The 24,497-nt window shown below is 54.6% G+C and overlaps 1 protein-coding gene across 1 annotated transcript in view; it reads left to right on the top strand.

Annotated features, from left to right (window-relative positions):
• Positions 1 to 4,396: 4,396 nt before the first annotated feature.
• HS3ST4 (heparan sulfate-glucosamine 3-sulfotransferase 4) overlaps positions 4,397 to 24,497 on the top strand; it is a 62,602-nt gene continuing 42,501 nt past the window's right edge. The window contains exon 1 of the mRNA XM_064461940.1: positions 4,397 to 5,115. Within this exon, the coding sequence (XP_064318010.1) occupies positions 4,397 to 5,115 (719 nt within the window). The remainder of the gene's footprint in view (positions 5,116 to 24,497) is intronic.

Here is a 24,497-nt window from a genome sequence, read left to right as displayed (position 1 = left end):
TGCATGCCTTGCCCCCAATACTCCTCTCAGGAATCTGTTCCAGAACAACATTTCTCCAACAGTTATAAACCATCTGATTTCCAGCCAAAATGTATTTGTGCCAATTCATACCTCTTTGGTTTTGTGCCAGCACTGCCTGTTATCTGAGGCCATCTTCCTCCTTCCTTGGTGCTCATCTGCTTGAGTGTTTAGAGAGCAGGGCTATGCTCCCCAGCCCTCCTCCCACGTGGCTAAATATGCCCAGATCCCCTCAGACGGGCTTGTCAGTCTCGAGGTTGTCCTTGGAGTCTGGCTCTGCCCCTGTTCCTCTCCCAGTTTATGTTCCTGGAGCAGAGGTGATGAGAATGGTGGACGTTTCCATGCCTAAACAGAGAATGAGCCAACTCTCACACGTCCCTGCCTTGGAGCGGAGTTCTGCTTCCCCTTCACGAGCCCGGCCACCGGCCTTTGCACAGCACCAACCAGGGGTGGGAGACCCTTGTGCTGCACCTCCGTGCAGCAACATCTCAGAAAGCGCTCTCCAGTCTATCACATGGGAAAAACGGCTCTAATTAGAGTCTCGCCTTCAGTGCATGCAGGGTCAGGCCCTACCAGCTGGTGCGGGGAAGGGCTCCTACCTGCCTGCCGTGACTTACTGTCACACGCCCCCATAACCAAGAGTTTGGCACGAATCTCAGCGCTGCTGTCCATTTGGAGATGAGAGCATCCCAGGCATGTCCCCCAGGCTGAGACAGCCACAAGTCACACTAATTGAAGGGGACTTAAAAGAAACTGCATCTGAGCGGGGGCTGCTCCACAGCTGCCCATGACAGAGTTCCTCCACCTTTCTCCAAAGCAATTAGTCTTGATCCCTGCTGAAATCTGGGGCATGAACCAGGTGATCCACCAAACTGACCTGTTCTGGGAATTCCCATGCAGGGATCACAGCACCAGTTTGCCTCGCTAGACTGGACACTTACTGGATGCTTGGGGAGCATTCTTACTGCTAATTAATGGGAGTAGAAGTGTGCAGGTATGCCGTGTAAATACATAAGCCTTTAAAAGCAGAACTGTCAAATAAAGTGTTACACTCCATCAGCTCCTATTGCCTCCACTGGCTGAACACCACCAGACGCTTGGATAACACTCAGATCTGCTCATGGATGCGTTTGACGTCCATGCAGGAGAAATACACATTCTATGATGAATAAAAAGAGTCAGAGCCCAGGCAGCAGGCATTTAAGGCTAAACCATTTGTTTTAGAGGGCTTTACATTCTGGTTGTAAAATTTCCTCTGGGCTGGAAGCTGGTGCCTGAGAAGAAATAGTCTTTCCGTTATGTATGATTTGCCTGCAAATCCTATTATTCTTCCGTGCAGCACATCACAGGAGAAGAGACACGAGGATGTCAAACCAGGGCATTTTGCTAAGCACTGCAGTTTAGATGTGTGCTCAGTATAAGAAAGACCAAAGCACTGCGACTCTTCATTAAGTGGTGTCTATTTTGAGGTTTATCTTGTATTTTTGGAACAGAAAACAATTTCTATTTTTTTTTAATTTGGTGTGATATTGGGAAACTGAAGAGCAGGTTTATTGATGAAGCAGATTCTGTGGGTTCTCCAGTTTGGAATAAATGTATCTCCATGTATGAGGAGGATTCACCTCTCTCAAGGTAGATCTATACGTATTATAGCAGTTATGTGAAAGGACATATATACAGGCTAAGCAGAGCAAGCCCACTCTGCTCAGGGCTTCCCGAGAACGCCAGCCTGTCCCCAGTCCTGCAGCACGTGCTCCCCTCCTCCATGGCCCAAACTGCACCTACTCAGGATTTTCACTGGAGGTCCAAGTCTGGTTGCCAGAATTCCGTGGGCTCAGCCTGCCCGGGGCCGTGCGTCTCCCCGGTGGGCTGCGCGGAGCTCTAGGGGACGCCCCCAGGCCGGGCGCCTGCTGCCTGGGCACGGCCGTGCAGCTGCCTTTGAGCCAGGGCAGGAAGCGCGAGTGAGGGATGCGAGGCTTTGCTTCTGTCAGTTCAAGTTAGTCCCTTAACATTCATATTACCGTAATGCAGTTGAAAAGGAATCCACGAGCTACAGGAAATGATTTACAGGACACAAGACACTGCATTTCAGAGGTCTCATGTGTACCATAAAAAATATATTATGAAGGAATAATCTCTATCGGAACCGGAGCTGCACAGAGAGAGGACACATGTCCAGCTGAGAGCAGCATTGAGCTTTTGTTCATTATAGGAAACGTCTGTGCTCTTCCTCTTTTTCAATGAATATTTTTCTCATCTCTGGGTATCTAGTTAATATTAGCACTTAAATTTTTTTCAAATGTTTCTTTGCCAGGAGACCAAGCATAGCTGAGACTCCAATGGCACGTTGCTCTGAGGTGTCCCCTGCTGAGCTTCACACAGTAACAGCACGATATGGAGCAATCCCCGGACTCCCCCTGTAAAATCTAGGCCACGGCTCATCCGCTGGGGGAGCGTGAGGGAGCTCTGCTGGCTCTCTCCCATCCAGCCCTTGCCCAGAGCACCTCTGTGTGGTGGGATGCACAGCCCTGCGGCTTCCCAAAGTGGATGCTAGTGGAGAAGGGTCACTGCCTCCAGATACTCCTTCTGCTGATGGGCAGGATGAGGTACCCAGCACTCGCAGCCACACGAGGCTGGAAACACTCTGCACTTTTCCAGCACTCGCTCAGGCGCCCAGCTGCGGCCCTCGTATGTGTTAACATGCAGCTGCTCTGCATGCACCATCCAGATGGCGTGGGTGGTCTGGGGGGAGCAGTTCAGGTGCAAAAGGTCAGATTGCTGCTTGTTCACCTGTGAGGGCTTTAGCAAATGGCCACGCTCCATAGTCCGTCCCTGTATCACGGTAATGCCGGCACTGTTCTGCTGAGGGGGACCACGGCGGCCAGGATACCAAGAGCTCTGATGTGCCCCAATGCCACAGGGCAACACCTACAAGGGAGAGACTCCCGGGAGACCCGGAAGGAGGGATAGGAGGAAGCTGAGAGACACTAAAGCATTTCTTCCCCTCACAAATTCCTTGCTAAAGCCAAAGCTGAGAAGTGGAGGTGGGAAGTGCCAAAATGTGGAGCTGGGAAGAGGTGGTGGCTGCTCCAGAAAAACTGTGAGTAGGGAGGCTCTCAGCCCCAGCCTGCTCCACCAAGGCTGGGGTCAGCTCCTGGAAGAGCAGCGTGCTAGGGTGTCACTGGCCTCACCTGCTAGTGCAGCTCCTGGCACCTAAACCGTGACCTGTCCATGCTCCGAATGGCCCTTAGCCCCACTGCACCAGCAGAGGAGCTGCTGCCTGCCCCTGCCCTTGGTCTGCCACCTCTGCCCAAGCACCCAGGAGACAGCAGCCTGCCCTGTGACACCCATCCACGCTGCCTCAGATCCTCAGGGGGCTGGAGCTGGGGGACCTCAGCCCTGCTGCCGAGTGGGGCTGTCCCAGAGGACCTGTCGGGTCTTCCTCTCTGGGAGCTGGAGGGTTCGGGTGGGAGCCATGGGCTGGGGGCAGTGGGGTGAGAGGGCGACGATACATGATGTGCTTTATGGGGCCGGAGGGGTGCAGGCTGGGACAAGGGGTCAAGGAGCTGCAGTATGCTGACTTCTGAGGGAAGGGAGGAGGATTTGTAGAGGATAGCTGGCACTGCCTCCTGCCCTTGGGCCCCGCGCCCTCCCCGGCGCTGTGAGCACTGGCAAGGGGTGGCTGTGGCACAGCGGGTGGCCCTGGAGGATAGGTGGGGTGGGCTGGCAGGCCGGGGGGCTCTCCCCTGCACACCGGGGTCAGCAGGGCTGCAGCGAGCCGGGGCCTGCCCTGCCCAGCGCCGCCCCCGCGGGACCCCGGGCTCCCCCCGGGCTGCCCCCGGGCTTCCCGCCGCTGTCCGCGGTGCTGCCCCGGCGCTTCCCCGGAGGGACCGGTGCCCCGGTGCGGCCCCGGTGCTGCCCCACTGCTGCCCCGGCGCTGCCCCACTGCTGCCCCGGAGGGACAGACGATGGCCCGGTGCTGCCCCGGTGCGGCCCCGGCGGGACCGGCGCGGCGCTCGGCGGGGCGGGCGCGCTCCCCGCGCTCTCGGCGGCGGCGGCGGCGGCGGGGGCGGCGGGGGCGGGCCCTCCCCGCGCCGGGAGCGCGCTCCCGCCTCCCACCCGGCACAAAGTTTAGCATCAGGAACTCGGGCGGCAACAGTGCGGAGCCGGCGGCACCGGGGCGGCACCGGAGCGCGGCCGCGCTGAGCCCAGGAGCCCCGGTGCCCGGCGGGGGCCGGCGGCGACCGTGCCATGCGGGGCTCCCCCCCCCCGGCGGCGGCGGGGCGGGAGGGCAGCGGCGCCCCATGCGGCGGGGGCGGCCGGGCGGCGGCTGACACCATGTGCGCCCGGTGCCCGGGGCGAGGAGCGGGGAGCAGCCATGTCCCCCCCCGCCCAGCCGGGGGTGCCGGGCGGGCGCGGCTCTAAGGTGCCCCCGGCGCGGAAGCTCCTCTGCATGTGCAGCCTCTCCCTCTGCCTCACCTACCTGTGCTACAGCCTCATGGGGGGCACCGGCCCGGGCGCCCTGCGCTCCCCCGCCGCCCTCCCCGGCACGGCGGCCCCCCGCTCCCCGGCCGCGCTCCCCGGCACGGCGGCCCCCCGCTCCCCGGCCGCGCTCCCCGGCACGGCGGCCCCCCGCTCCCCGGCCGCGCTCCCCGGCACGGCGGCCCCCCGCTCCCCCGCCGCCCTCCCCGGCACGGCGGCCCCCCGCTCCCCCGCCAGCCCCCCGGGCAGCTCCGCCGCTCCGACGCGGGCCTCCAACGGCAGCCGGGAAGGGGCGGCGGGCGCCTGGCTGCGGACGCCGCTGGCCCCCGGGGAGGTGATCACGGCGCAGAGCGGAGCCTTCGAGAGGGACCCGCAGGAGTCGAGCACCACGGACGAGGAGCTGAGCCGGGCCGGCAGCCCGGCGGGCCGCGGCGGCGGCAGCACCACGCCGGACTACGGGGAGAAGCGGCTGCCGCAAGCCCTCATCATTGGGGTGAAGAAGGGGGGGACGCGGGCGCTGCTGGAGGCCATCCGGGCGCACCCCGACGTGCGCGCCGTGGGCACCGAGCCCCACTTCTTCGACAGGAACTACGAGAAGGGGCTGGAGTGGTACAGGTGAGGGCGCGGGGGCTCCGCCGCGACCCGCGGGGCCTCCCCGACCGCGGGGGAACGGTCCCGGGGGGACCCCCGGATGGCCCCGGTGGGTGGCGGGGCGCTGCCTCCCGGGGACCCCGGTGGGTGGCGGGGCGCTGGGTCCCTGGGTCCCTGGATCGCCCCCCCCACCGGGGTGGCCCTGGGCGGTGGGTCCCGAGGACCCCGCCGAGGACTCCGGGCGGTGGCAGAACAATGGGTCCCGGGGACCCCGGGCGGGGGGTCGCGGGGGTCGTGGGGGGTCGCGGGGCCGCGGAGCGTGGGAGCCGAACGGCGCTGCCAGGGCGGGCCGGGCGATCGCGCCGGTGCCTCCTCGCCTGACGGCTGCGGTGTTTGGAAATGCGGTGTTCCGGTGGGAGAAGGCAGAAAATGTGTAAAAACATCCTTCTCCTGTAACTCTCGTGCACAGAGCGCTTGAGCAGAGCGTAGTAGTTCGGCTGCACTTGGTGTAAAACACATCTAAATAGGTCAGTAATTAATAAATCCTGAAATAAACACGATCGCAGTTGTTCCAGGTGATGCTAGGGGCTTTAAAGAGAAGGATGCCTGCTTTCATACAAGCTGCAGGGTTCACTTCACTAACAAGGTTTACTCTTTATTCAACAAGTTCTACGTCAGAAAGTTCTGTTTGTTTGTTTTTTGTTTGTTTGTTTTTTTTTTCCCATTGATAAGGTCTAATTTTATTTGTGAAGGAGTCTCCAAATGTTGTTGTCTGACACATGCTAAAAGTTCTGATTATTAGAAAATACTGGGCTGCGGTAATGAAGTGTTAAGTGCCTTGGCCTGTTTAGCAAATCAATGAATTGTAATGGCTCAGGGTTTCTCTCCCTCTCAAGCTCAAAACTAAAAAGAGTGCAGAACATCAGTGGAACTTGCAAATCACTAGTAGTTCTTGAGCTTAGGGCTACAAGCAACCCATACTACTTTGTTTATAAGAAATAGTCTGTGGCTAAACTGATAAGTTCTGTCGTTTTGTTGTGCTTAGTACGGTGGGTGTTTAGCTGCTCTGAAAAGGAAGGAAGGAAATACTAAATAGAGGCAGCAGGTTAGTTACTGCTTGGATTATCTGGTCACTCTTTATTAAAATAGAGTACACAGTCTTCACGTCAACAACATTTAAATGTAAGGAGCTCCAGGCAATTTTCTGTGGCTATTGTGGAAGCAAAGACTTCATAACACTTACTTGGTGTAGCATCCACTTGGCTTTGTTAAAATGCTGAGGGATTTTCTTGAGGGACTTCAATAAAGTGGAGATCAGCACTGGGAAAGCGCATTTGTCTCTGAGAGTGTTTTGAGTGTGCTGTACCAACATGGGGAAGGAATAAAGAATTGACTGTGGTTATTGTGTTTATATATATAATTTCAGACACTATATCTTATTTTACTGAATTTACCTGTAAGAAAGGCTTGCCTTGAAAAATAAGTTTAGAAACTTGATGGAAGAGGCTAGAAAGCGGCATATGAAAAGGTTTGGTTTTATTCAAAATAGGCAGAAGAAGATCAAGCACTGAATGTGGCAAGCAGCTGCTTTTTCATCTTTAAAGTCATGCTACGAGAAAAGGGCTAGAGAGTGGGTGTGACTCCTCTCGTGGAGTAAAAGGCACAGACGGGTTTTCATTTGCAGAATGCATTTTGGTATTTTTCATCTCTGCGGTAGCTCTGTGGTTTGTTTAGCTGATGCTGTGCTGCGCTGGTAGAGAGGTGGGGGAAGAAAAGTTTGGGTCAGAGCTGATTTGTGAGGGTCCAGGGCACAGTAGGCTGGGGGAAGGATTCTCTGGTCATGGGATAATTAAATTACACCTCTGCTTAATTGCCATTGTCACCCTGAGGATTTGCTCTGACTGTTTAACCTAAGCCATTTTCACACCTGCCCAACCCAACCAGCATTATTCTCCTTTCTCCTTGCAAGTTTTTCAGCCTTGCTAGGACAGGACGCCAGGCTGCACAGCGCTGGCGGTCCCCACCTCGGTGGGAGCGACAGGTTTCCCCGGTGCTGCGCTGGTACCGGGCTGTTGTCACGGGCCAGCAGGCTGGTGCGCTTGGTGCTGTACAAATTCCAAGTGAAAATGGAGGGGGGGAAAGATCGCCATCCACACAAGCAGCTATTTCTTCCTGGCCTTCTCTGAGACTACCTGATTGAGTGCACCAAGAAGGCTGGCTGCTTGCAGCTGTGTCCCGGGTAGAGTAATTGGAGGTCTTTCCCATCCACAGAAATGTCAATTTTCTTTAAGCAAAGAAGCAACAGTTGAAGTGTTTATAGCATCTCCTTACAGTGACTTCTATCTCTTGTTTATATTTTGCATAGAACACTTCCTTTTATAAACTGTTAGCTTTTAATGCTGTCAAGCTTTTTCTTATGTAGTGAAATAAGGAAACAGGAGACCCTCAGGATTCCTTGCTTTGTCATCCAACACCGCGAGTATCTTCTGGTCCGGCAGAGCTGGAGGGGGGTGAAGCAGTTTCCCCACGTTAGTTTCTCCACCTGTAAAATGGAGACAGCACCTAAGCGCTACCGTTTCTCTTGTGTGTGTCCCATGTTGCGTTATTCATGTCTCTGCTGCCTGGAGGTTAGTCGGCTATAAACGCCGTGACCGGGATCTATATCGGGGCAGTAGTCAGAGGCTGAAATCAGTGCAAATATAGCTTTGTGCCTGTTGGCTGGTGCAGCGTGGCAAGCCTGTTACACCAGCTCCCTGCAGTCTGTTCTGTTTTCCTGGTAACCTTTAGGGAAAGCTGTGCTGTCTCTGATTGCTTTAGCTCTGCAGTCAAAGTTTATGTAGAAATTACCGAACTGAGGTCTTCCTACACATGTACTGATGCAAACTGGGTCGAAGGCTTGTTTCGGTTCGTTGGTGTTATGCTGACAGAATTGTTTGCGTAATTGTCATTTGCGATTCCGTACATCCTAATGTTGGGCTGTCTGAAGGACAAGTTCAATGATACAGCTTTCCTTAAACTGCACTTAATACTTCCACGTGCATTAACTTTTGCTGATAAATCTCCTAGCTTAGTTTTTTTTTTTCCCTTAATGCAGGATGTAACTCGACTACCATTAAACAGTATGTTAAAGCTGAGTGGGAAGTGACTTTTAACCTTTCCTTTTGTTAACAGTGTGGCAATACTTCTCTCTGGTATATGTATTACTTGCACATCTTCACCTCCCTCTCTTAAGTCCAGGACACCAATACCTGGCAGTCCATATTATCTTTGGCGGTGAACTTTGCTGACTTCGTCCCTTATAATACGCCAGAACTTAGTCCCACCAGGGATGAGGGTTGTGGGAAGGAGCAGGTATCTGCCTTTCCTTTGGAAGTCGCTGGTGGCTCTTCCACCCACTTGTCCCTTCTAAACCTCAGGGTATGCCATTGCTCCCTGTAGGAACTGCTGCTGATTCCTTGTCGGTGTCCAAGCGCCCTTCTGCTCCCTCGCACGCCCAGGCAGCAGGTTGCACCGTCAGCCCAGGCACAGGTAACCCCGCTGCGCAGCCCCCGTGGCTGGGCTGCACTGGTGATGTGCTCTCTCCCACGCGATGCTCATGCCTCAGTGGGCATGGTCCCTGCCGCGAGCCCTGCCCCGAGCTACCCTGCAGTTGGAAATGAATTGTGAGATCCTTTCTGAGAGGGCAGCAAGGACGGCAGAATGATGGGGAGGCTTCGGAGGCCCCTGAGCACTGAAGGAATTTAGCTTCCATCTACAAATGTTCATTAGCAGCATCTGGGATATGCCCGAGTTCTTGCCTGGGCACGAAACCAGGGTGCACGAGCGTTAGAGGGTTTTGTGGCCCCTCGGACAGGTTTGTCCCCTTGCGGTGCTGCAGGCCTCGGTTTGGCATCTGCTGCGACAGCCGTCGGAGGGGCCGCGCACCGGAGGGCTGGACCTGGGCTCTGCAGCAGAGCCCTGGCTTTGCTGTGGTCCCAGGCGGCTCCGTGTGACCGGCGGAGAAGCAGAGGGGATCCTGTGGCGCTGCACAGCTGCCGCGCTGCCCCGCCGCCAGCGGTCTGCGGTGATTCCACGTGTGCAGACACTGACACCACCAGATGCTCAGGCACTGCCGGTGACCGCTCCGGGGCTGGCGGAGGAGAAACTCTTTCGGGTGGTTGTGTGAAGAGAGCGGGGGCTCTTAGCAGTTGGTCAGATGGTGCTTTAGATGGGTCGTTCTGCTTGTGCAAACGACCAACACAATAGATGTTAGCACTTTGGCGTCTCTGTAGCTCTGAGCTGAGTGGAACAGCCGAGTGCTCCGAGCCCCCTGTTCCCAGCTGCCTGCAAGCTCAGCGTGGTGAGGTGGTTCAGTTTTGTCCATTCACACTTTCAAGGCTGTCTTGACGTGCTATGTTTAGCAGAAAAAATGAGGATTCATAACAGTATTTTGAAAACAAATTTGAAGTTTTAACAAAAATATGATCTCCACAATGCAAAGAGAGTATCTGACAGTGGTGAACTTAAATTGTGGAGTTTTAAAGTTCACTGATTTGAAGATGTCGTGGTTTAACCCCAGCCGGCAGCTCAGCCCCACGCAGCTGCTCGCTCGCTCCCCGCCAGTGGGAGGGGGGAGAGAATCAGAAGAGTAAAAGTGAGAAAACTCGTGGGTTGAGATAAAGACAGTTTAACAGGTAAAGCAAAAGCTGTGTGTGCAAGCAAAGCAAAACAAGGAATTCCTTCACTACTTCCATGGGCAGGCGGGTGCTCAGCCATCCCCAGGACAGCAGGGCTCCATCACGTGTAACGGTGACTTGGGAAGGCAAATGGCATCACTCTGAACGTTCCTCCCCCTTCCTCCTCCTCCCCCAGCTCCATATGCTGACCATGACACCATGTGGTGTGGGACATCCCTGGGGTCGCTGTCCTGGCCGTGTCCCCTCCCAACCCCTTGTGCCCCCCCAGCTACTGCTGGGGTGCGGTGAGGACAGAAGAGGCCTTGGCTATGTGTAAGCCCTGCTCAGCAGTTACTAAAACTTCCCTGGGTTATCAAAACTGTTTCCAACACAAATCCAAAACACAACCCCATACTAGCTACTGTGGAGAAATGTAACTCTATCCCAGCCAAAACCAGCACAGAAGAGTATTCCAAATAATCAGGAGTTAAATTCTGTGTGTGCATGCACATTGCTTTACTCCTGGCCTCCCTCTCAGTGGGGCCTTCATGGAGAAGCTTCAGCAATGTCTCTGTAATTAGACCAAGCTCCTCTCACTCTGCCCTAGGCCTCCACACATTAAGCACTTATACCGGGGCACAGCTTTATGTGCGGAGCGGTCCCGTTGCAGCCACTGCAGGGAGCAGTCACCATGACAGGCAATGAAATGGCTTGCATGCCTAATGCTGTTTTCACTGCCTGTCTGGGTTTTTTTGGAGCGTTCTCCCTAACAGTCAGGCCTGCGTGTTATTCTGTGAGCTGCTACCCTCGTACAAATAACGAATAATACCATGACAGGGAGCTCTTCTCCCAGTAATAAACGTGTGCTCTTGAGCCAGCGGTTCCAAGGAGCAGCTGGCTGTGGCTGCGGAGCCAATGCTCTCAGTTGGGTCCCTGTGGACATTAAACTCGTCTGTACTGGGGAAGCGGCTGTCATGCACTGTTATCACTGTAACGGGCTCTGCTCCTCCCAAGGGCTGCTCGCCGTCTCGCCTACCCTCCTGCCGTGCTGATCCGAAGGCTGGTGTGGTGGGGCCGCCTCTGTGTGCACCGGGGCTGATGCCGCCGGGGAGCTCCTGGCTCTGCCGCCGTGGCTGCTGGCAGAAATGGTGCCGGTCACGGCCGAGGACGTGCGGTGAGGCCCCCCTGCAGCATCCCTTAACAGCTGTTGGGCAGCAATAGTTCAGGGCCATTTCAGCCTCGGTCCCACACAGTGTGACCCTCACTGTGAGCTGTAATTGCGTTGCTGGGTAATGCTTGTGCCTCCCCAGTCAGCTCAGGGTATTCAGAAAATCAAACCACTTCCATCAGCGCTGTGAGTCTGTTTTGATGGGCACTACAGGAACACCTACAGTGGACAGACAGGTTGGGGTTTGCGGCTAATGATGGGCACTGCTGCAGATGCCTCGTAGCTGCTGTATTTCTCTGCAAAAGGCTTTCCCGGTGTACTGTGCCCTCTGCACTTCTGGTAACTTAGGGAAAGTGTATTGATTGTTTTTCTGGGACCTGCTGTGATCTGGCTTTTGCTGAAATGTAGTGACTCAGCTGCCCTCCCTCTTCTGTGGACCCAGTGCATCGGGATTAATCTGGGTTGAAGGCTGTGCAAGTATTTCCATGTAACACAGCTCTTTCAATATCTTGTCCCTTTCGCCTTTCCTAAACCTTTAGGTCTGGGTTAGGTCCTACATGTGCACTGTTTTTTCTAGGCTAAGTCTTCCATGCAGAGCAAGCACACGCGTGCAGCGCTGACCTCCCACTGATGCCGGGGTCCGGCTCTCAGTAAAGCTGGCAGAGGGTCTAGGCTGAGCTGGGTTACAGGCTGGAGGCTGTGAGCAGGGGCCCAGGCTCTTTGCTGCTTGGTCCCTGCGTTTCACCCATCTGGGGGCTGGAGTGAGGCCGCTTTAGCATCAGGCATGGATTTTCTGCTGCACCACAGCTACCGGCATGAACCTGCCACATGCCAGAGCTGGGGGTCTCCTGGCCTCTGCCCCTATGCTGGGCCAGGGGAGCCCACCCTGCACCCTTGCTGGGCAGCAGTCTTCTCCCAGCCTTTCTGCTCAGTTTCCGCTCAAGGGATGGGATGCAGGAATGAGTTGGGCCTCTTTGCAGTGTTTTATCACCTGATGATGGTTATCCACAGGCTACTTGATTGTAGCCATGGGAATGGCAGCTGCGTTCAGCACCCGCGGCCCCTCCATACTGTGCTTGCTCTTCTTGCAAAGAGAGTGAGAGAAGTGTGAGGGACAACACGCCGGCAGCGAGAGCTCCGGAGGGCCCGCTCCTGCAGAGCTGGTAGCTGCTTCTGCCTCTGGATAAAGCGCGTGTGTTTGCAGGCGGTGGTGGGTGCGGGGTGCGGAGAGAGCTGGAGTGAGGGGGGAGGCAGCACGGCCAGGCGCTGAGCCCCACCTTGGCAGCCCCTGTGTCCCTGCCCTGCTCCGCCCTGGCAGGGACGCGGCCAGCACCGCTCGCTCGGCAGGGCAGACGGAGGGTGTGCTGGTGCCGCAGCCCACCGCTGCACCCAGCTGGGTCCTGCCCCGCTCCCCCTCCGAGCCCCGGTGCGTGCCGGACCCCGCGACGGGAGCAGCCCAGCGCCTCCTGGCAGAAGCGCTTAGGGGGCTGTGAATTCAGCAAGGTGGAGATGCCTCTTCCGATAGCTTTTGGAGCATCCCTTGGAGCACACAGGCGTGAAATAATCAAACTGTTGCACTGTATTTTCAAGAACACACTTTCTCTAGGATTTTGCTCAATAATCCACTAAGTAAACGCTACAGTGCTTTGCCACTAATGGTTTAAGTGTTACTTGTAGTGTCAAAGTTTGTGAGCTTCACTCTGTGTGTGAATACAGTATTGCTCAAGCATGTAGATGCTACAAAAAACCCTAAAATAGGCCTGGGGAAAAACAGCCCCCTTGGAAAAGAGAAAGGCAAAGAGTCAGCTGGTTGTGTTCATGGGTTTAAATGATGAGCCTGACCCTTGCTCGGTCTCTGATTTAGCGAGGCTCATTCTGCTTTGTTCGAAGCCCAGACTAGCAAAGAAGGAACAACAGGTTCTCAGAGAAAGTTACAGACAAAGGCTTTTGGTTTTCAAAGTGAAAATTCCAGCACAAATTGGTGACACCTTGTATCAAGAGAGGTCGGAGTCTTTTGCTTTTCATGGATTTCTCTCACCTCTTGTTGTCATGGGGACTTCTTTTCCCTGAGTCATTATATCATCCACTTCAGCAGAAATTTTATTGCTTTGGGGGCTGGAGAGGCTCATGTGGGACATTTCTCACTGCTCGTGGTGTAATACACAGAGGTAATTTCTTTCAAATGATTTTTGCTTGAAGTGGTTTCAATGAATTGAGAAGGGTACGAGTATGAATGAATGGCTGAAATGTTCGTACTGAGTTCAGGTGAGGAACGTGCACTATCAAACTTTCCAGAGCATTAAGTGTGGATATTATAATTTCACTGTGGTATGTATGTAGGCAGCAGTCCATTTTATCCTTTTCATTCACTTTTTAAAAAGTATTATTTAGGATTTAAAGTGGTTTAAATTGGTTTCCCCTCCCTTTTAAAAAGTTTAAAAGAAACCCCTAAATTATAAGAGCCTTTTCAGTCACAGTGAGAAATGACTGTTTAGATCAAAGGCTGGATCAGCCCCAGCAAACCACGGTGCTGCCTTTGCCCGTGGGTGGTAGGGAGGCCTGCGCAGGATCGGCCCCCGTGGCCCAGCGGGGGGCACCCTGGCCCCCCGCCGGCCCCCCGCAGGGCCCCCGCAGGCCCGACGCTGGCCCCACGCCAGCCCCCGCCAGGCCCCCCGCCGGCCCCCCGCAGGCCCCACAGAGGCCTCGCCAGCGATGGGGCTGCGGGAGCTGCTGCTCAGGCCTCCGCTGCGCCACGGCCCCGCTTCTGCCTTTCTGGGGGACGCCAGTGCGTGGCTGAGCGTGGCCAGGTGCCCCTCCTGCGCCGGGGTCCCGCCGCCCCCCGTGACCCGAGGCAAGCGTCCCTGGGGAGCCCCGCGTCCCGCGTGGCTCCTTCCCGCGCAGGCCCCTGCCCGGCCCTGTCTGTGTTTGTTTAGCCAGCTGCTGTTTCCAGGCTGAAGGAGAGTACTTAACAGCCAACTGTTTGAAGGCTGTGGAAAGGATTCATATTTATGGAAAAAAGAAAAAAAAAAAATCAAAAAAACCCCTCCAACCTGTTTTTTCAAATCTCGCATTTCCATCCCCAGAGTCAACACACCAATTTAGTAAATGTTGCAAGGCGTGCTATTTTCCCCCTTGTCATATTATACATCCAAGCATCAAGGATGGATCATAAACTTGCTCTTTATGGCTTTAACATTTCAATTGCTAGTCACATTTTATGTAAATGAAGGTATTTACCTTGACAAGCTCTCCTGTGAAGTACAGTACTTCTTTAAAGAATTTATTTGGCAATATAAACAGGCCAAATGCTGAGGGTGGATGCAAAATTCACAATTTATTTTTACAGCTAAGTAATGTAGGATCCTCCCAAAATATACCCGCGGTTGTCTGCTCCAATCTCGTCAGTGCCGTAGAGAAACTGAGGCAGGGGAACCGGGGGCAAGAGGAAATAGCAAAGGGACATCAGTTGTAGCTACGGACCTACTAAACAGAACTCACTTTGGATAAAAATAACCCCATCTGCCAGACTTTATTTTGTATTATGGAGATAGCTGTAACACATTTCAGGCCAAAATCTGATTTCCATTCCCTCCAGAGCCAGGCTGGAGTGGACTTGGCCCCCTCCTTTATTAGCGGGTAATCACTTTGGATCCGAGCAGAGCAACGTTGCTCTGGTAGCCTCAATTCGCAGCTCTCCTTTGTTTTAGAACATATTTCCTTTCGTCTTGCATTGAGATGGTATAGTAATATAATATACTTTCTATTAGTGTTCATCCACATCTGCAGATAACTTTATTTCAGCCTCAGCTCTGCCCTTTCTGTATTTATTCTTGATGGACATTCATATAATTAAGCTGAGCAGCAAGCACGCTGGTGGAAAGCTAGCGTCAGCGTCAGAAGCGTGTGTTAAATTCGCATTTGGATTCAGCAGCTGACAGCACGGGCTGCCATCACCCAGTCAAGCAAAAGCCAAAACCACCCGATCTGTGTAACGCCAGCTGCAAGGAGGCACCAGCTCCAGAGGCTTCGGGGCTCCTCCGGGTGCCCCCGTGACCGGGGGGTTCAGCAGCCGCCCCCACGTTGGGGACCCACCTCCGAGTCCCCGAGCGCGTGGGGAGGAGTCGCCTCCTGGCTCACCAGCGGGTGGAAGGGGCTGCATCACTCGGGCATGTTATCAATTATTAATTACTTGGCTCCAGTCCCGCTTGCTTAAGAACAAACCGACCCTTTTACATCTAAAGCACTGACTTGAGAGATGCCGATGGAGACCATGGATCCTGACGCCGTTGCTGCTGGAGGTCTTTAATTGGCCTTGGGTTCATCCCCGCTTGGTCTGTCCCCCCAGGAGCGCCAGCATTGATCCCGTGGCTGCTCACCTGCACTGTCAGCACTCGCAACTCCAAGCTAATTTCTCTGCTGTTTATTTGAACCGTGTTAAACCCAAATCACCAACCGCTGCCTCTGCTCGGCGGCGCTGGGGGCCTGCGGACCCAGCTGACACACGGGGGGACAGAGGTAACCCAGGAAAGGGCTCTGACTTTCTTACCCGGGCTGTTAAAAACCTACAGAAAGGCAAACTGCTGCAATCAGCGGCCGGGTGTGAACTCGAGAGGCTCGAGGCGAGCTGGACAGTGTGATGGGAAAGCACTTTAGCTGGTGTGAAGGGAGATGTGAGCGTGGTGGCGGTGCTGGGAGCTGCTCTGGGCACGAGGGGACTGACCCTGGCCGGGGCCCGGCAGCGGAGGGGAGGCACTTGGCCACGGTCTTGCTCGCCAGCCTTTGTTAATGGCTGCCCACGATAAATCTAATATCTGGCTAAACCGGAGCAATCCAAGCTAGCCAGGCATGTGCTGCAACTGCTGCTGTAACCATGTGTGTGCTTCCCCCCTGGGGAGCTCGTTGGGGGCCCAGGGTGCCAGGGGAGCCCTGGGGGTCTCTGGCTGGCAGTGTGGGCAGTGCCCACATGCCTCTCCATCCTGAGAAGCAGAGAGCCCGGGGGGCTCACCCTGAGGCGGGGGTCTGGTCCCTCCCTGCAGCCGCTCTTTGGGATGCTCTTCCCCCCGCTGCCGCCCAGTCAGCACCATGGGTGAATCGGCGTGGGAGGAGGGCACGCGTGCGGTGCCGCTGGGTCTGCTACACATGCCTGGATCAGGAGCAATAAAGGTGCCTTACTCAGCTCAAAATCCTCTAGAAACCCCTGAAAAAATCAAAGCACAGTGGAAAAACGCCCGAGGCAATAACTTCATTGGTAAACTAAAGCATCTTGCTGAGAATTTCTAAGACCCAGCAAATTGTAATGCAATTTCCTATGCAAAAAGGGTTTATCTCTATCTAAATATTATTCTGCATCGTTACTCATTGTAGGGAAGCTATTGCTCTCCTAGGTTAACTGATTGAACTTTGGAAATAAAGCTGAAAGCTTATCATACAGATGGGGGCTTGACTTTTATTGCTCCTAAATTGTAGTGATATTGTTAGATGTGAGTAAATGTATACTCCATTAGAAAATATTAAAGTTTGATACTACCTTAGAATTAAAAAGATTAAAGGAAGCATTTCTGCAGTCTAGCCCACCATGAAATTGGAGTCTATTTGGTATGTAAAATGTGTAATACAAATAGCCTAACAATTAATGACAAAGGAAGAGCTGGGATGGATTTAAGGCTCAGACTACCCTGGATTTCTCGAGGCTGGAGTGGCAGCAGGGGAAGTGTGTTATTAGATCATTACAGGCTTTTCTGCTAGAGCCACTGCTGGTAAAGTTACATCAAGGTGTTTTATTATTACTCTGTTCCCACATAATATTCCGAAACGTTCTCGTCTTGGGATGCGGTTGTCTCTGTGGGAGACCATCCGTGTCTCTGCCACGGACTGCTTCATTTGGAAAACCTGAACGGAAATTCTTCAGCCATTTTTTGCAGTAGGCAATAGTGAGAAAGTGCTCTACCATTGCCAGAGTGTTTAAGGAGCTCGTTTATTAATGTTTAAGTTCAAAGCTGCTGACTGCAGTCGGGGTAATGTATTCAGGAGCGGGGATTCCTGCTGGCTGAGGTCCCCACAGGGCACCACGGTGGATGCAAGTCTCCTGCTGCCCGATTCAGGGTCCTCCCCCAGTGCAGCTCTGCCAGTGCCCCCTATTAACTTTTGCTGATGTTTAGAGTGCGTCGCAGGTGGAGGCGAGTGTCAAGTTCTTTGCTGTGCCCAGAGGGCGAGGGTTTGGGATGCTGGTGCGGGGAGGGAGTGGGGGGCTCTGCAGGGGGGCGGATTTCACCCCATGGCTCTGTCCTCCGGCGAGCCTGGGGAGAGCTCGGCCCCGAGTTACCGCTGAGGTGGGCGCATGGCGCCCAGCAGGAGCTGCGCGGGGGAAGGACACCTCGTCCTGCGGCTCTGTGGGCAGGACGGAGGGTCTCTGCTGCAGACCTTCCCCTCCCGCCCGCAGGCATCGGGGCTGGAGGAGCCTGGGCACTGCGCAACCCCTCCAGCAGACCCATACAGCCTAGTCATGCCTTGGTTTTTTCTAGGGGGGGAAAAAGTCGCTTGAGGTACAACAGGCTGTTTGGTATGCCTTTGGGATGCAGATTCAGGGCCTACAGTTGCGGTGGTGCCCAGTGGGTGCCACGTGGCCTTTCAGGGTATAAGTTGCATTTCTAGTACGGTTTTTCTCCCGCAGCACCACTTGCACTTCATGTCACAGTCATTTTGTACATTGCTGCCGCTGTGCTTAAATGTACAGTGTAGAATACGTAGTTCCTTCTTCATTAACAGGATTTATATCCTTGGTGTTTCTTGCTGGATGACTTAGTATTGTAATGAAGAACATGAGTGCTGCCTTAATTAAAGTGCAACCCTCTACATTAATATATATGTTGCCACCAAAAATTAAGGTTCGCTGAAAACAGTGCATTTAAAAGCTTGTGGCAGATCTAACTGGCAGCATGTGACATGGGAAGTGATTTGGGATTACGTGCCCCAGCTCTGCGGCCCGGCCGCGCGGGACTGCACTCAGCCTGCGGCGGGGACGGGGGAGCGCAGCTGCCTTTGCAGCCCCCTAATCCGCAGGCAGCTGCCTGTCCCTGGCGGGCAGTGAAACTGTCCCGGGGTGCCTGCTGCCTGCGGATGTGGCACGGCGGTGGTCGGTGGGGCTCCTCCGGGCAGGCGGTGCGGCCGCCTTGCCCTGCCCAGCCTCGCCGTGGGCTCAGCTGCGGGTGGGAATCGGTGCCGGCCACGGTGCTCGCTCCCAGGCTGTTCTGTTTTACCAGGGAGGTGCAAAGCAGCTTAATGAGCCAGAGAATTTGTTCCATAATATTACTTAAAAAAAAATAAAAATTGTGAATGCAAACATTCCCGACTGCCTCTCTCCAAGCACTGTGTGTGCATCGCCATTGGCAGTATTATCAGTTGTGAAGATACTTTGCATTCAAGGATTTGCAGTTTCCAGGCCCATGAATATTCAGGCCTCTGTTCGCCCTTTCTGTCTGTGCACCACACCTACCCTTTCCTTTCCTTTCCTCCTTTTTTTTTTTTTTTTTTTCCAGCGGATTCAATTAGTTCTATTTGCTGCTTTAGCAATAAAACAATTCCCTCTGTGGCATTAAAATGAGTTTCTTTCATTATTTCATTTGGCTTCTTGTTATACGTTGAAGGAAAGGGAGGGGGCCCTGCTTATTGTCTGCCCCGCTTCGCAGGGGCGGGCTGCCAAGCCGGGGACGACGCTGGATGTACTTGGGGCAGCATTAAGAATTAATGAAGGGCACTTGCTAGCGCACAGGCGCGGGATCCTCACTGACAGAGCCTCTCTCGGAGCTGCGGGTAAAACTTGGCTGACCCCAGAGACTTTCAGTAGGACTTTGGCACCCGACTCACCAAGATAGCCGTGAACATGCTGGGCTTCTGAACATGTTGAAGGAGTCGGGTGTGATCGGTTCCCAAGCGCGCAGAGCCTTTGCCTTAGCTGCTGCTAATGAAATGCAGAGACTGAGCTTGTATTTGTTTAGCTAAGGCACAAGTTAATCTAGGCTGAAACATCAATTTAAACCCAGCAGATCAGTTCATTGAAGCAGCGTGGGCAGTGGCTGGTGTGTGGCGCTGGGGCTGGTCGAGGGTCCCGGTTCCGTTTTCTCCCATAGCAGAGCCCGGTGTGGCTTAAGAAAAGCACACGGGAGTCGCAAGAGCCAGAAAAACGGTGATTATGTGGGCAGGGTATACAAATAATTACATGTAATGCCAGAACTCTCTCGGCAATCTGCTCTTGGAGTGCCCTTTCGGGGGTCTGAGATGGCGTCAGGTAGGTGTATAGTACTAACAGACTTATAAATCATTCTTGTTTCACACTGTGCTAAACACAAATCATATTAGTTACAACGCTGAAGAGCATCTAAGTAGAGAAAAGAGAAAGGCAAGGTAGAAAGAGGAAACGAGATTTAAATGTAATTGCTTTTCCGCGCGTGTTTCACCGCCGTTTGGCTGGGACGCAGCGGCACGCTGCGGAGAGGGAGCCGGGAGCCGGCACGGGGCGGGAGGTGGGAGCCCACACGTTCCTCCTCCGCTCCCCCTGGGTGGGGGACAGCCAACACAGGAGCTAAAGGTGGGCGAGAGGAGACGTGGCTTTGTGTATTCAATCTTTTTTGTTTTAAATTACTTTTCCCCTTCTTTCTGTGACGAGGGTAGGTTACAACCATTGCGCTGGTTCCAATTCCTTTTTCATTACGAGATTAAATCTAGAACCAAATGAGAATTTCCAGGCTGGCAGAGTGGCTGCGGCCCTCCTGGGTCTGACGAGCACCCAGCTTTTTGGAGAAAGAGGTTCGTGCTTTTCCTCTCCCCGTGGAAAGGCCGGAGCCCCTCGACGGACGGTGCCCACTGCCTCCAGAAGGAGCGGCGAAATCAGAGCAGGCACAGGCGGCGGCTGGGCAGGTCCCGGGGAGGCCTCGGCTGGAGGCTCTGCCGGCAGGATCGGTTATTGCCGGCAAGAGTCAGTGGGACAGAGTAAAGGAGCGTAAAAAGGAAATACGTCTATTTGGGATGGAAAACCATTTTAAAAGGAAGAAAAATTAGTGTGTGCGGCAGAGAGCAGGACTGTAAAGTTAAGTAATTAATCACGCCAATTGTAACTTAGGAAATAAACGTGATAAAAGGATTTGTCTGAGTAGATTACAGACAAATTAGAAAAAAAAAAAGGAGGGGTCATCACGGACTTGGGAATTGTGCTCTTCAGAAATCTTCAATCATCCTCACAATCAATTCTGCATTTCCTTAATAGCAGTGTGAAACACGGCTCCCTCTGCATTGTCTCAGATTAACCGCTAACTGCAAACCATACATTAAATGAACTATTGAATATTTGTCTCTCAACAATACACTTGGAAATTGTTTATTTCCCTACTAGGTCTTCTGCGATGCATTTAGGTACTGTAACCTAAATTGTAAAATACAGACTTGCAATATCTGCACTCAATACCCTCCCAGTGCCTGGCCCTGACAGCAGCTGCACCGAGGACCCACAATTACAGGGAGGTTTTTTTTCTCGTAAACCGATTGTTTGTTTCTGGAGACAATTACACTGACTTTATTATACAACGTATGTTTCTCTGCAACAAACAATCTGCTTTTATGGGTTTTCTTAGTAAAATACCAAGTCACTATGCTCACTAATATGATTCAATTGTATTGTGTTATCTGACCTTTAAGGAACTTGCAATCTATAATAACATGGTTCTACAGCAGATCCACTAGTAAAAAGCCTTGGCTTCTGGGAAATTCAGTCTGCAAATAAGCAGAGCCCAGGTATGAAAGGAATAACAAGGCTCTTTAACCCCTTGGTTGCTGGCCTGCCTGGGGGGGTTTTGCCATTGCTGTGGCGAGGCACTGCAGGGACGTGTGTGCACGAGGAAGCCAGAGGTGGGAACACGACTTGGACCATCCCATCCCATCCTGGAGCACCCAGAGCTGGCGCCTCTCGTCCGTCTCACCGGCGGCGTGGGGCCGGGGAGGGGATGCAGAGGGGACCCCTCTCTCGGCCGGCTGAGCTGTGGCGGGCTGGCTGCGCTGAACGGGCAGCATTTGCGCGGAGCCGGTCGCCTGTGCCTTCGTCCACCGTGCGCAGCGCTTGGCAGCGGAGCGGAGCAGGCTGTGCGCTGCTGCGCTCGTGCGCGGTGCCACGGAAATGATTAACGCCGGTCTCATCCCCACCCGCCCACCCGCTCCCGTCTGTTCACTTCGCTTCGGGCGCCCTGCCACGCGCAGAAGCACTGGCGAGCTCCGCCGCGGCCCCTCGCCCCGCCAGCGGCGTGGGGGTCCCGTCGTCACCAGGGCCAGCTCCGGGCCGGCGCTGGGGGGGTGCGGGGCTGCCCTCGTGGTCCAGCACAGCGCAGCCGCCGGCCCTCCCTGCTCCCCTCCGCATCTGCCGGGGGATGTGGCGCTGTGGCCGGTCGGCCCCACAGTGCGGCAGAGCTCAGGAACCGCAACAGCATGTGCCCACGTCGTCCCTTAGCCCAGGCTGTTCTTCTTCCACCTGGAATTTATGCACAAGGAGCTTAGAAGAGGTGCGGAGGTCTTGGTTGCGGCCAAGGCTGGAGTGACCCCCGGCTCGTAGGTCAAAGGGCACAGTGTCCTCAGGAATGGATCTGCCGTCCCCCGCTCGTGCTGCTGGCGCCTCCCCACACCTCTCCAGCGTGGCCGGGAGGACCTCAGGCCCCTGCGGGACACACCGCTGCCAAGGAGGCACGGGGAAGCCCCAGCATGAGGGGGCCGCTCGCTCCCCCCAGGGCCAGGAGCATCCCAGCAGCCAGCGCGGGGTCTCTGTCCACGCTCTTTGGATGCGTTTCCAGCCCGCTCATCACTCTAATCATTCTGACTGCTTCTGCCCGACCTCCCTCCATGGCAGTAATGCTCCTCCTAAGAGGCATTCAAGTGATTTTATTTAGCTAAGTGAAAGATGGGGAATAGTCGGGAATCTGTTAGACCCAGGGAATTGGCAGACTGGGAGCTTGAACAGAGAAGGAAATACTTCAGAAGTCTTTACCGATTGCGTTCTCAGAAGCTGGAGGACAGCCTGTGCCTGACTCCGGGTGTTGGGTTTTTAAGAAAGTTTTCTCAGCCCGCTGCACGGACTTTTGGCAGAGATCTTTGTAAAACAACTTTTCCACCGAGGAACGGGAGATGAGAGAACCATTCCCTTTAACACTCCAGCGTGCACGAACTTGCAGGGATATCGTTTGAGGCTCTGCTAACCTTGTTAAAGGTCACCTTTTGATCCCGTCACATACCCTCTTTACCTGGAGATAAGATTTAGAAATGAAAGACGAAAGAGACAGAGCTTAAGAAAGACGGGGAACCTGGAGGCTTGCTGAGCGTGCCCGTGCCTGGCTTACGGCAGGGGAGAGATGAAAGCGAGCACTGGCACAGCCGGGGCACGGCTGTGCGGGCCGGCAGCGAAGTGGCCGGGGCGTCTCCAGGGCCGCGGGGCGCCCACCGCCCCGCGCCGCCGGCGCTCCCCTGCCCGCCGCCACCATCGCTGCGGCGTGGCGGCGCTCGCGAAGGAAACCGCGCCGGGCCAAGGTCGTGGCTGAGGTCAATAAATAATACATGACAATTAATCTTAGAAACCTGTGACTCAAGGGAGAAAGGCGAGGACACTGCGGATCCTGGGCCGGGCTGTCAGGCGGATGCTTTGGCTCCATGTCAGCCCAGGCAAGTCAATGAAAAATAAGCCTCTGCAGGGATGCTGTGAGCTGGTGGTGAGTCACTCGGCGCGGCTGGCACGCGCCCGGTGCCAGCGGGAGCTGCCGCTGCCCTCGCCACCGTGCAGGGAGGTGGGCGCCTGTCGCTGCCCGGGCGGGGGGTGCTTGTCCCCGCTCCCCCGCGGGGTCCCGGTGTGCCCACCCGTGGGAGCCGCGCAGCCCACATGCGCGCCAGCCAGCCGGGGGCCCTCTGTGCCGGGGCTTCAGCAATTGTTTGCCTTTTATAATCAATTCCCATTTGAGATGTTTTAAAATGTATAACTGTCTCCTTGAGACTACAGCATTCAGCAGGTGGTAACACTCAAAAGCATTTTTTTTTAATCTGTAGTAAGGATTTACAAAGGAAACCTTGACTTTTAGATTGATTTTTAAATAAGCATATATTTAGCTGTTAGTGCTTGAAGTACATATTGGATTATATTCTTCTGCAAACAGAATATTCTAATTGATCTTGCTAATAAATAATGAAAGCCAGCCCTGCTACATATAATTCAAGGTTACACTGCATTTGCACCGGCAGCACTGGGGAGTTTTTTAATGCTTAAAAGATTATTTCTTTAAAAAAGTGGAAAAAACCTGTGTGTGGGGAGGGAGGAAGACTAAATGCTAGCGTTTCTCTAGAATTTCCTTTTGTTATTTTCTAAAACGTAATTAGCAAGTGTCACCGTTCCAGACCCTCATATACATATAAAACTGAACTTGAAAGCCTCTGCGCCTCGCCGGCAGCTGGCCCCGCAGGAGCGGCTGCGGGCGGCGGAGCGCGGCTCAGCCCCGGCCTCCTGCGGCTGCCGGGCTGGCTGGTGGGTGCCATGGGGCCGGACCCCTCCCCTTCGCACGCCGCGTCGTTGGGTCACGGAATAACGGCACTTCTGCAGAAATCACAGGGAGGAGGGCACTGCTCGCTATGGCAATGTGAGATCGCCTGGAGAATTAATTTTGATGTTCAGCCTGGTATCGATCAGCGCCGTGCCGGGTCGCCTGGCTGTGGCATGAGCGGCTTCAAGGAGCCTCTGCCCTGGGGCGGGCGCCTGCGCGCCCCGCGGCCACGCAGCTGCTGGGGCTGGGGGCGAGCGGGCCTGGCACCGCACACGGAGCGCTCTGCTCCGACCAGGGGACCCGCCGGGGTCCTGCAGGGCCGTGGGGAGTGGGGCCGTTCCCACGCCTTGTGGCGGGCCGGAGCCCCGGCAGCGGTGCTGTGCAAAGCACGCAGCCAGGGAAGCGCAGCCGCCCGCTCCCGTGCCCCGCAGCCGGGCTCGCTCGTGAGTCAAGAACAGGCACAGCTCTTGACGCGGGTGCAGAAGCAGCATTTTCTCTGTCAGCTTGCGTCCTGCTGCAGACATGCTCTGGCAAGTCCGGAGACCAGCCTTTGTGTTGGCTCACCAGAGCCCAGCAAATGACCGGTGGCAGAAATGCCATGCAGAGCTCGGTAACTCGGGGGAGCTGGGTTATTACGGTTTGCAAATGTTGTGCAGATTCTCAGCTTGTAGAGCAGGCATTAATCATTCAGTGACATTGCAATTACCATAGAGGATAGGGCATTTATTTGGCATTTAACATGTAATTAGGGGAAATAACTATTTCTTCCCCGTGCTAAGAAGGTGCAAATTGCAAATGGCCAGATTTGACCTGGTGAGTTTATGCAGCTCAGCTGCATTGGCTTTGCCACAGGGCAAAGAGGTTTTTTGTCCGGCTAAGGTGAAGTCTGCTATTAAAGCTGACGTTCGTAGCAGTCATCCCCACTCTGTACAAAACCCTCCCACCTGCTGGAGCGACAGCAGTGATGGGAGCCGTGGGGAGGGCACGGTGCCCTGCCAGTGGTGGCTGTGGGGCACGCCACCAAGACCA

Source organism: Phalacrocorax carbo, chromosome 10 (genome assembly GCF_963921805.1).
Source record: "Phalacrocorax carbo chromosome 10, bPhaCar2.1, whole genome shotgun sequence".
Classification (NCBI taxonomy): Eukaryota; Metazoa; Chordata; class Aves; order Suliformes; family Phalacrocoracidae; genus Phalacrocorax; species Phalacrocorax carbo.
Note: the sequence above shows the minus strand (reverse complement) of the source record. Positions and strands in the feature narration are given on the sequence as shown.